This window comes from Impatiens glandulifera, chromosome 7, assembly GCF_907164915.1.
Source record: "Impatiens glandulifera chromosome 7, dImpGla2.1, whole genome shotgun sequence".
NCBI lineage: Eukaryota > Viridiplantae > Streptophyta > Magnoliopsida > Ericales > Balsaminaceae > Impatiens > Impatiens glandulifera.
This window is the reverse complement of record NC_061868.1, coordinates 31344550-31360580: the sequence shown is the minus strand read 5'-3', so window position 1 is coordinate 31360580 and position 16031 is coordinate 31344550. Positions and strand designations below refer to the sequence as shown.

General features: G+C 31.8%; 1 protein-coding gene across 1 annotated transcript; it reads right to left on the bottom strand.

Annotated features, from left to right (window-relative positions):
* Positions 1-598: 598 nt before the first annotated feature.
* LOC124910287 (mitochondrial outer membrane protein porin 4) lies at positions 599-6271 on the bottom strand. Its single transcript, XM_047450914.1, has 7 exons — positions 6115-6271; positions 5565-5647; positions 2451-2518; positions 2217-2327; positions 2027-2113; positions 1350-1558; positions 599-1253 (listed from the first exon to the last, which is right to left on the bottom strand). The coding sequence occupies exons 2-7, from the start codon at positions 5611-5613 to the stop codon at positions 947-949; spliced, it is 831 nt and encodes a 276-aa protein (XP_047306870.1). The 5' UTR covers positions 5614-5647; positions 6115-6271; the 3' UTR covers positions 599-946.
* Positions 6272-16031: the final 9760 nt, after the last annotated feature.

Below are 16031 nucleotides of genomic sequence, written 5' to 3'. Positions count from 1 at the left end.
TTGTATACTAATATATTTAAATTTATTTAAAATAAAATTAAAATTGAAATTCGGTCCAACTAGTGGTTGGACCGGGTGGACCGAAGTACGCCAAAAAAATCGGGTTGATGACCGAAACAATTTTCAGAGCAATGATGAATTTTATTCTTTCAAATCTTAAAGATCGAATTTAAATTTTTGAATATGTCCCTAGATAAATACACAGATTTTTAAGTAAATTCTTGAAACTAAACAAAACTTAATTACAACAAAAAAAAATCAAAAATATTAATATTTGTTGTAACATTATTAAGTTTGAGGTTTGAATCTTTCTTGTTTCTTTTATCTTTTGTTAAACTATTTCAGCATATTTCGCAGGGTGTAAAATAAACAATAATTCAATCGAAATTATAATTCCAATTTAATATTCATTTAAAATGTTCTAATCCACAATTAAATTGGAATTTGACCCAATTCTACCCTAACCAATTATACTGTATCACGTTATAATTTAAATTTTTATTTTAAATGTGCAAATCTAAAATTAAATTGGAATTGGACCCCAGTTCTACCTAACCAATTATATTCCATCACGCTATAGTGTTTTGCCAATAAATGATTCACAGAATTCAGAGTTTAATTATCAACAAGTTGCAAACTTGTTTGTTTTTGCAGAAGACAATAAAATAAAATCAATGGCATCAGCAAATGGAACTATCTTATGTCCATGTTTCAAATTCAATTCTAACAAGTGTCAGGGAAATGAAAACAAATATCTGTAAGCAAATTTGCAGGGATGGAGATTTCTTATCCCTAAAATTCAATGTAAGTATTGTAATCTAAACTGTAATACCAATATCTTCAAACTGGGTTCGTTTTCCCAACCATACCTCGAGAAGGATTAAGATGTGAAGAACCGGACTTCGGGTTAAAACAATATCACAAAAAATAAATATTGTTGCCTGCTTCATGGCTTGATAGCAAGGGCTAGACCGAGTCTAGGGGCGACTTTGGCCTTGGGATCATATTCTGCTGAAACAGTGACCAGTGACCTCGCTCTCCATTCCTTCTGGCACAACATTGCGACCTTTCCATCATTGACAAACCTAGTTTTAATTGTGGTGTAGGGATCATAAGCATGGGAGCTTCCAATTGCAAAACTGTTCTCCAATCCTGAAGAAAATCTGTGGATCATTTCTGCAGCAACCTGGGTTCCACTTGATTGATTCACATGGTGAATATAAGATGCCCTCACTGTCTGTCCTTTATCCTCCCTGGAAAACCATTAACAAGATTTCTTTAAGATGTCCAAAGATATGTCTTTAGAAATCTAGTTGAAAAGAAAAATACACAGTAGTAGTAGTACATACAATAGAATAGACACGATGAAATCAGTTCTCTTAATTCCAATCCCGGCATTGCACTTTGTGAAAGAAGCAGAATGGGTTTCAAAACCAATTTCTCCTCCGAGAACAATGTCCTTGTTACCTAAAGCAGTGGATAATTCCAAACGTGGGTTGGGGTTCAGGCCGATACTGGAATTTATTGTTGCGTGGTTGTGGCTATACTGAACATCAAGCTGATGCGTAACAGATAGAACAATCATTTATCAGTAAACCAACTTCAAATGCAGAACACAAATCATGATAGATTGCTAAATCAGCACACACACAAAAAAAAGTTTTTCAATGGATTATTTTGAACCAAGATGGAAATTAAAAAAAAAAAAGTCTCCAGTCCATGTCAGAAGCGAGAATACTCTGACTTGACGGAATTATGTTCTCTCATGGCATAGGTAACTAAATCGTATTCTTTTTAAGTTTGAAGAGAGATATCATACCGAGTTTACTATAGGGAGCAAAATCCAACTCAGTTAACAGTGCATGATTAAAATAATAAGATAACAATAAGAGCAAATGAATATCACTAGAAATTTAGTCATAAGCTTCTAGAAAGAGAAGTGATATCAGAAAATAAGTAAATGTTTTCAAAATAATGATTTTTGGACACAAAGCTGATACAAGAATAATTGAGATTTATAACTGACCTTGCCAGACTTGTGATCAGGAATACTAAAGCTTAATGCTGCCTTAGTAGTGGGAAATATACCATCCACAGTCACCTTGGTAGATATCTGTGTATTAATTACTATATTCAGTCAGTTTGCTATGGAAGTCATAATCAATATCACCAAGTTGTGGGATGAGATAGAAAAGATTATAAAATTTATTTCTTACTTTAGAAAATGTATCAAATTTCAAATCCACGATGGTGTTTCCACTCTTGTACTGTGCATTTAGGTCACCAACAAATAAATGATCTCTCTTCACCCCAGTTGCTGTAAGTCCCTGACATATAAAAGTTGCAAACCTGAAATTCAGACTATATTTTGTAGTTTATAATTGGAATCTAGTCACTATGAATCAAATCCTAATTCATAACATGTCAAATGAAGTGGAATCAGATTATACCATCACTGAAGAGCTTGGAACTGAAAAGATGAATTTCTGATCAAAATTATAATCTTTGGTCAAAAGATCTGCAGTGAACCATCATTGAATTATATGTTAATAGAATAAATACCAAATTGAAGCATTTACATGAAAATACAAGAAGATAAAATGAAATGGAAGATTTAATAACTCTTGCCGCCAGACAACACAAAATAATAGAACTCGAGAGACATGCATAGACATAAAACATCTTGTATGGAGAGGAATGAATAATCATTTCCAACAATAACATTCTAACGATACATGCATTGCCTAAATTGCCCAATTCTGAGGTCTCTACAATACTCATTTAAGTCATGTCAACTCAACTCAGTACAAACAAATGTTTATGTGAATTATCTCTAAGCAATGACCCTGATTAAGGAAAACATCTACTCAATGGATGCAAACTTAACCACCATTGTTTCGTACCAGCCTAGTGATCTAGGTTGTAGAAGAATTGTAGATGAGACTAAGAATGGCCTAAGACTTAAAAGTAATCCAGATTAAATACTATTTTATTCATTCATTACTTCAAATATTATATAATCCACTCTTATAAGCAACTAACTAATTAACACACTAACTTACTATAATAACTACCATACTATCTTTATACCATTACGAAATACCTACTATTACCATTACATCACTTCCCCTTGAGAAATTATTGATCTAAACGATTGAACGGCGTTACACAATTGCACTATCTTTCAATCTCCCTCGATTATATACAAAACGAAAGACTTCACCCAGTTGTAGTTGTTATAATTGTTGCAGAAGAGGAGAGGTCACATGTGCATCTAATAGAAGGATCATGCATGTAGTTGTTTAGGGAAAACAGGAAACCCTTTAGATGCCAAGAATGGATATATGCCAACAATATGTCGATCAAGGAATGATTAAAAAATCATGTGGGCACATGCCATGACTTCCATTGACAAATCCACCACCAAATATCTAGCTTAATAGATGTGTCAGTATCAAAATCACCAACTAGGCTGAAGTCCCATGCTTAATATTGGGCCACTAGATCTATTGGACTTCTAAATTCACTTATTGAATAAGTAAAAAATGGAATTTTTGGTTGAATGGTATCAGCCAAATTGAATATTGAATCAAGATGCATGATAAACATCATCAGCAATTATTTTAATTGCCAACCGAGCACAAAGTCTACGAAACAATATTTGTTGATAGAGCTACAATAGCATATATGCTCCTAATTGATCACATAACAACATGGAAGAATCATTCACTTCAACAATGTTTGACAAAATGCAACAAACTCGGGTGGATGAAATGTTTGTGAGTTGAGAAGGAACGTGGAGAGCTTGTGGCTTGTCTGCATCCTAATAGAGGCGTTGACTTCATATATTTCAAAATTTTAGGTGAATAGAATGGGATAAAGGGACAACACCACATACCCAATAAAATGGAGTAGCTGAGAGAAGAAATAGAACTATATGAATAATGCAATTCGAATCATGTGGTCAAATAAAAAAAATCCTAAGAATTCTGATCTGAAGTAGTACAATGATGAATGCATGTTATGACCTATCCAAACATGTTTTTCAATGATTCCCAAACAATTTTGAAGGCTCAACTTTCTAAGATTTGTTTGAAATTCTCTATGTCAATGGCATGGAATGGGTAATGCTTTACCTTGTAAACCTTCATTCGCAACTCGTCCACCATAGTTTTTTGCGTCTTCTCGTGCACTGTTCGCAACAAGTTATTCTTCAGCTCACTCTAATGGTCATAGTGTTGACCTTAATAATTCGAAATTCAAGAAGACGATTGTCACTCCTTTCATCTCCTATTGTTCAAGGTCCAGCTCACAGCTTGCGTCATTTCACTCACATTCATTTCACTCACATTCGTATTTTGTTAATTTTCTTAGGTTCTAATAATAAATTTAACACATAGGACTCCAAGAAAAAATTGACAATTAAACTAACCATTTGCAAATTTCTGGCTTCTAAATAGCCTTTACAGGACTTTCAAAGGGAAAACAAACAAGGACAAAATTAAACTACCTCCTATAATTGAGGACCCGCTAGGAAATATAAATAACTCACTAACTAACACACTAACTAAAACTTGAAAACATGTCAAATGAGCTAAAAAACTTAGTCTCCGCTTTGACTTCTACAAACATTTCCTCCCTTAAACTAAGTGCTTCTAGAGTTTGTTTATTTCAGCTACAACGAGCATTCCCATTTACATTAATGTGCGTGCTCCTCCAATGTAAAATTGCATTTTTTCTTTCTAACAATTATATAGTTGATGCATTGTTACAGTAGGAGAGAGAGTAAAGCATTCCTTTAATGAATAGTTGAGAGCTTCCAATACCCTTCTCATCCACATTGCTTGACAAATGCACATTGTTGCTGCTACAAACACAGCTTTTGTAATTATGGCCTATTTCTTTAAGGACCAAATCACCTCAATCTCTAATTAAAGAATACATACACTGATGTTCTCTTCTTGTCTACAGGGTCTCTTTCATAGTCACTATTAATGTATCCAAGAAAATCTTGAATCTCATCTTTCATGTATAGGGTGCCAAACTATGTAGTTATTGGAGGTAGTTTAATTGGTATTACATTACTACTGTTAAACAACTTTTAATGCCTCCATTTCAACACAAGTAGCTCCTTGCTTTTCAATGCACTACAACAAAAATGATGTTGTCATTACAAGGAGGAACCTAGAATAAATATCTATAATTCATTCACTGACACTCCAATATCCAGTGTAAAGCCTCAAGCATGTGAAAGTATAAGTTATAACAACTAGGTCACCACACTACAAGCCATATTTATAATTTTGGAAATAACCCATAACCTCATACTTATAAGAAACAAACATCTCCTTCACAGTTTTCCAATGTGAGACCTCACAAGCTCCACAATAAGAATGCATATGAATCTAACTGGGATTATTTTGTTCTTAACCAAATTCCTACATAATTTGTAAGCGTAGTCAACCAAAGAAACATATCAAAAACAGTTTTTCTATGCATTACTTTATCTCAATAAGTATACAATTTACTTCACAAAAATAAAAATGAATTCTAAAGACAAGCACCTTTTGTTTGTTTTCCAATCTCTGAGAAAGGTGCCGGCCCGCAACCCATATTTAATCAACGCAACGCAACGGTGTCTGACAACCTATGAAGAAAATGAGAAAAACATCACAGCCAGACAAATGATTTTTCTATGAAAAGTCACAAGTTATATGCCATTCAAATGATTTGTCAACAATCCGACAACACAAGTAAGCAAGTTCAAATTTTTCTCTTTTGTTTCTTGTCCTGAGTTCTAGTAACTTCATTCTTACAACAAGGGTTGTATAAAGACTTGAAAACCCATGACAGAAAAACAAAATATCTCCTTTAAAGCGCGAGTCTTTACTGTAATGACAACATATAGAACAATCTCAACCTGCCAGAAGACCAATCTCTGAGATTACGTATACATACATATATTTCAACTATTAAAACGTAAACAATAACACCCAAGAAAAGGGAACCCATCTAAACTCGAATCAATCAGTCAATAAGTAATTTCTAGTACAAATTGAATAAGATTGAAACTTGAAAACAGAACTCAAAGCTAATTAGAGGAAGATCTCTTACGAAAGGCGATGAGACAGTGATAAGTGAAGTCCACGATAGCCGGCGGAGGTGGGTAAGCCGCGGGCTATCGTTTGAGAGGACGCAGTCTTGAGGGAACAGCGATTACGGCGACGAGAGAGAGAGAGAGAGAATCAAATTAATGAAGAAAGGAAAAGAAAAGCTTAAATGCCAGCCGTTTGTAAGATAACTCGTGCTAAATTCACATCATACCAAATACTACATTCTCACAGACCAATTATAATTCGCTGTTCAGAAAATAATCATTTTGTCCTTTTTTTTTTATGGGTGAAGAAATAATTGAGAAAAATAACTTAGCTCCTTTTACATTATATTGAGAATATTTTGTTTAAGAAAAAGTGTTAATAATGTTTGGGATACTTTGATAAATAATTATTTTCCCCCTTTTTTTCTGAAAACTCAACTAAGAAGCAAACAAAACTAACTCTTACATTCTTAGCAAAATAAAATTCAGCTCTTACATACTTTTGTTTTAGAGAATATTTTCTTTAAGGATAAGTGTTGATGATATTATACTTTGGTAAAAAATAATTTCTTCCATAAAACCCTAGGTTGAAAATGCAACTTTAAAAAATTGTATAATACATGTGAGTACTAAAAATCTATTTATGCAGTTTATAAAATTAAAATAATTATTTAAATTTATTTTTGAATAAATAAAATTAAAATAATTAACCTCATTCCCAAAAGTTCAATTAAACAATTAATTATATTAATTATTATGATAAACAAAAACTAACTAATTAAAGAAAATGGCTAAAAAAATTATTTGGGATAAATGTTGTACTCATTTTATTTTAAAATAATTTTAAGAAAAAATCAAGAGATTAAAATAAATTATTTAGGATGAAATGAGTTAACACAAACCCTAAAAAATATTTGGAAAAAAAATTGTCATATTTATTTTAATATTTTATGTACTTAAAAAGATCAATACTAAAACAAAAAAGATGGGAAAAAATTAATTTCAAACAAACTCTTAAGGATTTAATAAAAAAATTATTTATAAATAATCTCCCTCAATACTTCTAAAGGCAAGAGATAACATATCAAGCCCTGAATCAAAGAATTTCGAAAATCCGCCATTAAAACTCAAAACTTCTAATTTTCCAAAAATTATGTATAAAGCTCTAAAGCTTGGATCTAACTAAGCATCCAAAAACATTCCCTAAGGTCTAAGGAGTGTTCTCCAATCATTAGTGATTTTTCAATCATCATTTAATTCATACTTTCAGTTTGAAATTGAAATTTTATATTTCAGTTTTCATAAGCTTAATTTTGTCTAACTCTTGAATTTGATGATTGTAAATCGATCTTATGATCATTTATTAGATTTCTGTGAAAGCTAGAACCGATCAATCGGTCTTAAAAAGAAAAACTTAATTTTTAATTTAAAAAAAAATGGATTTGCTAATCTTTGAAGTTCACATCCCAAAAAGCTTCCCAACATGATTGTAATGATGTTGTGCAACTGTTTGGAACATTTTTTTATACATCCCAATCATGTTTGATTAAAATCAAAAAAATTAAATTCTTGAATTGGTCCAAATGAACAACTAGTGTTCTTGTATTGGTACCAATCAATTATATGGGGTATAAAGAAGCTATTGGTTATCTCCTTACACTTCAAAACAACTTTAAAACCAACAACCTGATTTTTTGCTACAAACTGTTTTGAACAAATTAATCATCACCCAAGTCGATTGATACATTGGGGTGATGTTCTAAATGTTCTTGGGAGCTTTGTGAAGTTACCCAAACCCTTGATATTCTTGAGGACCGAGAGGTCCGATCAAGAAACCTAACTTGGGACCGACAGGTCCGACATAGGCTTGTTAGCTAGGACCGAGAAATCCGACCGATATTCTTCAGTTAAGACTGAATGATCTAACCGAGATTTTTTACACTGACCGAGACATCAGACCTAGGACTGAGAACTCCCGAACCTAGGATCAATGGCCTCCACATAAGACCGAGAGGTCCAACCTAGGACCAAGGAATCTCGATCCCAACCGAGAATTCCCAAACCTAGGACCGATTAACTTAGCCCAAGGCTAACCTAGGACCGGTGCTTTTTACACCCTGATCGAGAATCTCGGTCAATGACCGAGAGTCCTTAGCACATCGACCAAGGCTTTTTAGCCTGGACTGATGGGTCCGACCAAGGGTCCCGGACTCGAACCGATGAAAACAAACCCAAGTCCTAGGACACCGATCCTAATGCTTGTTTGGTTCCCTTTTCAAAATTATAAAATTATTTTTGTAATTTTGGAACCTCAAACCAATTTTTAAAAATCTCGAAAAATTAAAAAATCCTTTCAAAATATTTTTAAAAGCAATTTGTGATATCCGAAATTGGTCGGTCTCATGCCTTACTCGTCCTTTCGAGTGCTCCGCCCATGAAAGGGACGCAACGAAGGACTTGAATGGTAAACACGGCCTGTGAACTTTTAGAAAAATATTTTTTTTCTTTGATGTTGTCTTCCTCTCGAATCTCACAAAAATAGATTAAAAAAAAGACTATTCATATATGATGTTGTCTTATCTATTTGAGATGAGGAACTAAAACAGAGTTATATATCATAGACCTTTCTTGATTGATCCGTACAGGTTCCAGCTTAGTACTTGTACAAAACGTAGTAATCCGGTTGACTTTAATAGTCGCCACTTTAGTTTACTTCATAAATAAACAAAGAAAAGTAAACAGAGTATTCACGGATTGTTTTGCGATTAACTTTGGATTATTCCATGGTTGCCTCTCCCTCTCTATAGAGTAGAGTGATCTTATCCGTCTTTTTACTTAAAAAAAGAACTTATGAAGAGGTCTCTCGAGCCTGTCGTAAGGGAAAGAGCCCAAGCTAGTTTAGTTTCATCGATTTCCAGTGTTTATGTCTGCGATCCAGTTATAGAACTTTATTTCAATGCGAGAATAGTTCGGTGCTTGGTTACACATGAGGAAAGGGTCGTAAAAGCTATGTCTTATGCGCCTATCTCGTGGGATAGTCTCTACTCTAATGTAGTTGGTCATTTGTTTGTGAAGGTGCGTTACACATTTGCATTATGAGTTCAAAATTCTTTTGTTTGTGTATATCCTAACCTTGTATCTAATCCATAAGGAGTAATCTTAGCTCTAATTAGATTTCGTTAAAGTTCGACAACAAGCCATTTAGAATTCTATTGGTTTCCGTTTATCGTGTCTTAAATCTATTTAACAAGATGTCTTATGCTTAGTCTAAAGATGTCTTATACTTAGTCTAAAGATGTCTTATACTTGCTGATTTCCATTTTTGAAAGACTTTGTTGAAGTTACATAGTATTTGCTATGTGATTGGTTTCCACTTTAACCTGGCTTCTGTTGAAATTTGGTATCTTCAGCCTACTTGTAAGCTTTTTTATATTCTACTTTTGTTCAAATTTTAGGGAATTTGTAATTTTTGCCATTGTTAGATACTTTTTAGCGATCATTGGTGAATGATTCTTTTATCCTTCTTTATTTGATGTGTAGGCCGAGCAAGACTTCATCCTTTGATTAGTAACTTCCTTTCATCTCTCATTTTATGCAATTCATGTTTTTTGGATTCTTTACTGATTGACCAGATTCATTTAGGACATGACCCAACAAACACCAACACAGGAACTGGTAGCCAAAGACCTTCATGGCATGAAATGGCGATTTAAACATATCTATCGAGGTTATCATTTTCACTTGTTATTCTCATGTTCATCTTGTATTGTTTAAAGCCTTCAAGGGATCATTTGCTTGTTATTTCTTTTGATATTGAAATTGTGTGTTTTTGCTTAATTAATAATCTGCAAGTCAACCTAGGAGGCACTTACTGACAATAGGATGGAGTACCTTTGTCACCTCCAAGAGATTAGTTGCTGGAGATACTTTTGTTTTCCTGAGGTATTTCTCTATATTGGAATTGCCTTTCTTCTTGACTATATTCAAATCTGTCTTATTATAAAATGGTTAATTCCCTACTTCATGGCAGAAAATAGTGAATTACGTGTTGGTGTTAGACGGAGTGCTCGTCAACAGAGTTCTCAAAGGGATAACAATCAATACAAGAGCGTGATTTATGGTTTATGTGGATTGATGAATTGTGTATTTATGATTGTGGTTTGTGGATGATTGTGGTTTTGGAATATATTAATGATTTTGCAAAATGGATAATTATTATTGTTTATATAGGTACAATTATGAAATATTAAAAAAAAACGCTTATATTTTTTAGTAACGGTATTAAACATAAGAAAACCGTTACTAGTAATATATCAATAACGATTTTATAAATAAGAAAATTGTTACTAGTAATATATCAGTAACGGTTTATAAATAAGAAAATTGTTACTAGTAATATATTTGTAACGGTTTAACTTTTACTAAAACCGTTACTAATGCTTTATCTGTAACGGTTTAACCTTGATTAAAACCGTTACTCTTGTTAGAAGAGTATTAGTAACGGTTTTCGAAAGTCGTTAACGCTCGTTTCTGTCACGAATAGTAACGGTTTTATTTGTCGTTACAGAATGTTATGAGTAATGACTTTGAGGCTTTCAGTAACATTTTCGCCCTTACTGATACTCTTTTTTTACTATTGAACTGATGAATCTAAACGTATCAGGTCTCCCGAATTCTTAATTTTTTATGAATTAGATTAATTAATTAGTTTTGCAAATTAATAAATTATATTAATTAGTTTGTTAGTTAAGATTAATTTAATAATTAATTTATCAATTAATAATTTTTCATTCTTGTAGGGCTCTTTGAAAACTGAAAGGTGAAGGGTTCATAAAGTATCCAACTAAGGATCCGACCAGAGGACCGATTTAAGGTCCGACCAAGGACGACAAAAGGGCCAACCGAGCATCTGACCGAGTCCCAAATTACTTGCTTAGAGACGAAGGCGGATGTCGGGTGCCAAATTACCCGAAATTTCTCGCTCACCTTTCCTCTACTAACATCCGAAGGAAGAAGATGAAGTGATCGTCGAGTTAACATGTACTTAAGTTGATTCGCGCCATGCTTGCTCGGCGGCTCGCCTGTGAGCCCAAGAATATGAATCTTATCCGAATATCCCATGTCAGAATTGAGACCTATGTCCGGTCCAATCTTGCTATTGTATTCATGATTCATCCCAAACCCAATTTGTTTCCGACCCATGCCTAGATCCAAGCTCACATCTAGCCAGGCCCAAAACCCATGAACTGACCCAATGGCCATTAAGTCTAATTTAATTTTATTTAATTTTTTAATTTACTTTATATTTATTTCATTGAATAAATTTTAAAAAAAATGAAAATCATTTAAAAATATTATTTTTTTTTATAAATATACATATTTTGATTTTCTTTACAGGCCTATATATTTTGCTAACTTTAAACATTTTATTTATTTATTTATTTCAATAAATGGATTTTAAAATTTCTAAACATTTGTGTTTATAAAGTTAATATAATACATTTTTAATTTTTATTTAGAATATTTTCTCATTTTCTCCTATTTAATGCATTAGTTTTAAATAATATAAATAATAATTATTATTATTAATGTATTCTTCTTAGATTTTAGGTTTTAGAATTTTTTGAGAAAAATTTAAAAATTGGATAACCGATTAAGTATGTAACCCGTAAACACACCTAACCATTTAACCAGGCGCAAAACTTGCCGCTGATCCACCTCTTATTGTCGTTAGGCTGGAAAAGGAGATGGTTTTAGGGTTTATGTTACACACTTAGGCCATCTCCAACTCTTAATCACATTCTCACACCCAAAATGAAATAAATGTCATATCAAACAGTAATTCATCTCTAATCCAAAAACTTATTTTCAAACTCAAAAGAATATTCTTATAATATTTTTTTTACCAACTTTTTAACATTTTCAATATTATCTACATATTTATAAATTTTCAAGTTAAACACAAATATTTTTTTATTTATTTAAAATCTTGAAATCGATTATTTTCATCTTAAAATCTTTATCAATTAATGTAGTCTAAAATGTCTTTTATTTTTAATTTGTAGTTTGTATTTTATTTTCCTACTTTGTATTTTATTTTAATATATTTTTAACTTATTTTTTGATAAATTTTATTAATTATTATAAATTTAGAATACATAAAAAAAATCATATAAGAAAAATATAATAAATATATATAAATAATTAAAATTAATATATAAAAAAATTATATAAATATATAAAAAAATTAAAATATTAAAAAATTATATAAAAAATAAAATAAATTATATAAACAAAATTAATATATAAATAAATTATATAAAAAAAATAAAATTAAACTTTTAAATTTAAATTCAATATATAAATATTAAAATATATCAATGACTGAAATATATATAAAATGGTCTTTTGGTGGATGAACAATATATGTGTTTTATTGATAAAAAACTCATTATTGGTATGAGTTAGAATGATGGGTTGGAGGTTTCAAACCCAAAATGGGTTTGGGTAATGCCATTAGATTGGAGATGGTCTTAGATCATTTTAGGATTCCACAAAATAAATGGAAAAGAATAATTGTAAAATATTTCTAGAAAATGATCAAAATATTAAAAGTATAGACCATTTCTAAATGGCACATAAGACATAGCGTCGAGATCCTTTCTCACTTGTAACCTAGTATCGAAACCTAAGTAATCTCTTTTACCTTGGCGTTATTGTTTTATACGCCAAAATATTTTATTTTATTTTTTTTAGGAGATTCAGTTACCTCTTCACTGTTGATATCATCAAATTGTCTCTTTTTCCGAATGATGCGTTTTTTTCGGAAAATAGGTTCAATTCCTATTTCATTTGCAATATGTTCGGCTTCAACCAAGGCTTGATCAAATCCAAATTCTCTAAACTCTTGGAGAAAAGAAATAAGCCCCTTTAACTGTCCGATAGTAACATCAATATCCATTTTTTCTGATTGGAGAAAGTTACTGACAATGTTAATCTCATATAATAACTTGTACCAAATTATCATTCCGGTTAGGAATTCAAAATTCTCAAGTTCAAATGATGCCAAGCCCTCAGCTTCACTCTTTATTTTTGAGTCATAAGAAGTGTTTGCCAAATCAATTAAAGCATCTTGTATTTTTGAAGTTTGGTCTTTTATGGGCTTCACACTTTCAACATGGTTTTCCCATCGTGTTTGTGATAATGGCTTGACCGTAAGACCTTGTACATGATCTTTGAAGATTTTTCACCGCTTGGTAGAAGAAGAGAATAATGAATATATGCGTTGTATAACACCAATAAATGACATCGCTTTAGGACAACAATTTACCATATCACATAGTGTGAGATTAAGACTGTGGCATCCACATGGAGTGTAAAAAGCTCTGGGATTAATTTCAAGTAATCTATTTTGTACACCCTTGTGCTTGCCTTTCGTATTAGATCCATTGTCATATCATTGACCTTTTATATCGTCAATTGTAAGTTCGAGATTGCTCAAAATATTTTCAAGCTCTATAAAAAGCCCAAGCCCAGAAGTTTCATTAACTTTTAAAAATCAAATCCAAAATTCTTCAACCACTATTGCATTTTCTGAATCATCCACACATCTAATTACAAGGAACATCTGTTCCTCGTGATTTGCATCTGGAGTGCAATCAAGTATCAAAGTGAAATACTTTGCATGCTTAATTTTTGCAACAATTAAACTTCTTACTTCAGTTGCCAACATCTGTATCAATTCATTTTGGATTTTGGGCCCAAGATAAGTGTAATGAATCTGTCGTTCTTGAACACGCCGAAGATGTTCCTCCATTATTGGATCAAATTCGGCAATCATTTCAATTAACTGCAAAAAGATTCCATTATTCTCAACATAAAGCTTTTCACAATCTCCTCGAAGTGCCAAGTTATTTTTCGCAATTCTTTGCACAACTTTAATTATTCTCTTCAATACTTGTTTCCAATGTTCTCTCTTTGTTAATTGCTACTTGCACACTTTCATCAATTGTCTTTTTCTTTTGAAGTCTTCTTTCTAATTCAATCCAACTAGTCATACAATCAATATGATATTTACTAGTTTCATGAAGATTGAGGCATCGACTGATATTCTTCCAATCTTTGTATCCTTCGTCAGCCAGATAACCAAGTTTCGCCATGGTTCTCTGAGTTTTGAATAACTTGCAACAAAAACAGAAGATCTTGTCCATAGAAATAGAGTACACTAACCATCTTCGGTCACTTTTCTCACCATTTGTCAATTGTCTCTTATAATGTGATGGATTGAAATGTCTTCCAGTGTTATCAAGAAGAAACAAAATATCATCATATCTTTTAAGACCCCTTTCAACCAAAAAGTCCCTAATATTTTGTATTTTGTCCTAATTTCCTGGATTATCAACCTTTAAAGGAAACAAAATATTTTGATTTATATCTCCATCAGTGTCACTTTTAGGCATACTTACATCGTTCTCATTTTCAGACTGTTTTGAGTCTTCATTGCGAAGTTCATTCAATTCACCATGTTCCCGATCATTCAACTTATCATCGATGTCATTCTGGTTCACTTGATCTACTATTTGATCGCTTGTGAAATACTTATTAAGGCTTCCTACTTGGCTTTGAATTAAAGCATATTCCTTTTATTTTTTCTTTCTTTTTTCTTCCCAAGACAATTGTTTTCTTATAGGAGGCATGCTTGATAAAACTCTAAATACTAATCTACATTAAAAAATTATAGATTAACCAGCTGTTAGCATTCTATGAATCTATGATTAACCACAATGTCGCACTTCCACTATGCAATAATGCAAAATACAGATTGTGAATCCACCATTCCACCAGACAAGTCCAAAAGTCCTCAACAACCAAAAATAATTAAGTAAATCTCACCAAAATCTCACCGAAATCGGAGAAAGAACTCTAGTGGGCAGTGGCGCAGTGCCGAAAAACAAGGCTGGAACGAGCGAAAAAGGCCCAAGAGCTCGGGAAAGGAGACGACCGAATTTTCTGCTCCGATTCCGGCAAGCTGGAGGATCGACGACGGGCTTGGGGTTTGGGGGAAGTGTTTCTTTTTCTTTTTCCAGAATGCTTGTTCTTATTTTATTTTTTTTCCTTGATTTTGTTGATAAATGGGAATTGTGCAATTCTTTTCTCCAAGTAAGATAGTATTTTTTATTTTTATTTTTTTGGAATACAAATTAAGTTAGGGCTTATCATTGATACGTTATCAATTATTATTTATGAGCTTTTTAAAAAAAAACCCATGAACATATCATTATAATTTATTTATTTATGAAGATTTTTGTGTCAAAAAAATATTTGAGTTTGAGGCAATTGCCACACTTATTACACAGCAGGTCCGGACCTGTCAGAATTGAGACTTATGTCCGGTCCAATTTTGCTATTGTATTCATGATTCATCCCAAACCTAATTTGTTTCCGACCCATGCCAGATCTAAGCTCACATCTAGCCAGGCCCAAAACCCATGAACTGTCCCAATGGCCATTAAGTCTAATTTAATTTAATTTAATTTACTTTATATTTAATTCATTGAATAAATCTTAAAAAAATTGAAAATCATTTAAAATATTATTTTTTATAAATATACATTTTTTGATTTTCTTTAAAAGCCTATTTTGCTAACTTTAAACATTTTATTTATTTATTTATTTCAATAAATGAATTTTAAAATTTCTAAAAATTTGTGGGTTAATTTATTATAGTTATAAAATTAATATAATATTTTTAATTTTTAATTAGAATATTTTTTCATTTTCTCCTATTTAATGCATTAATTTTACATAATTAAAATAATAATAATAATTATTAATGTATTATTTTAATAAATAATAATTATTATTCTTAGATTTTAGGTTCTAGGGGTTTTTTTGAGGAATTTAAAAATGTGATAACCGATTAAGTATGTAGCCC

Bases quoted from the DNA above. Each gene is read 5' to 3' on its own strand.
- LOC124910287 (XM_047450914.1), bottom strand. From the start codon at position 5,613: ATGGGTTGCGGGCCGGCACCTTTCTCAGAGATTGGAAAACAAACAAAA. The intron at 2,519-5,564 runs GTGCTTGTCTTT...GGTTCACTGCAG, and splicing joins GATTGGAAAACAAACAAAAG to ATCTTTTGACCAAAGATTAT. The intron at 2,328-2,450 runs GTATAATCTGAT...TTTATATGTCAG, and splicing joins TTCCAAGCTCTTCAGTGATG to GGACTTACAGCAACTGGGGT.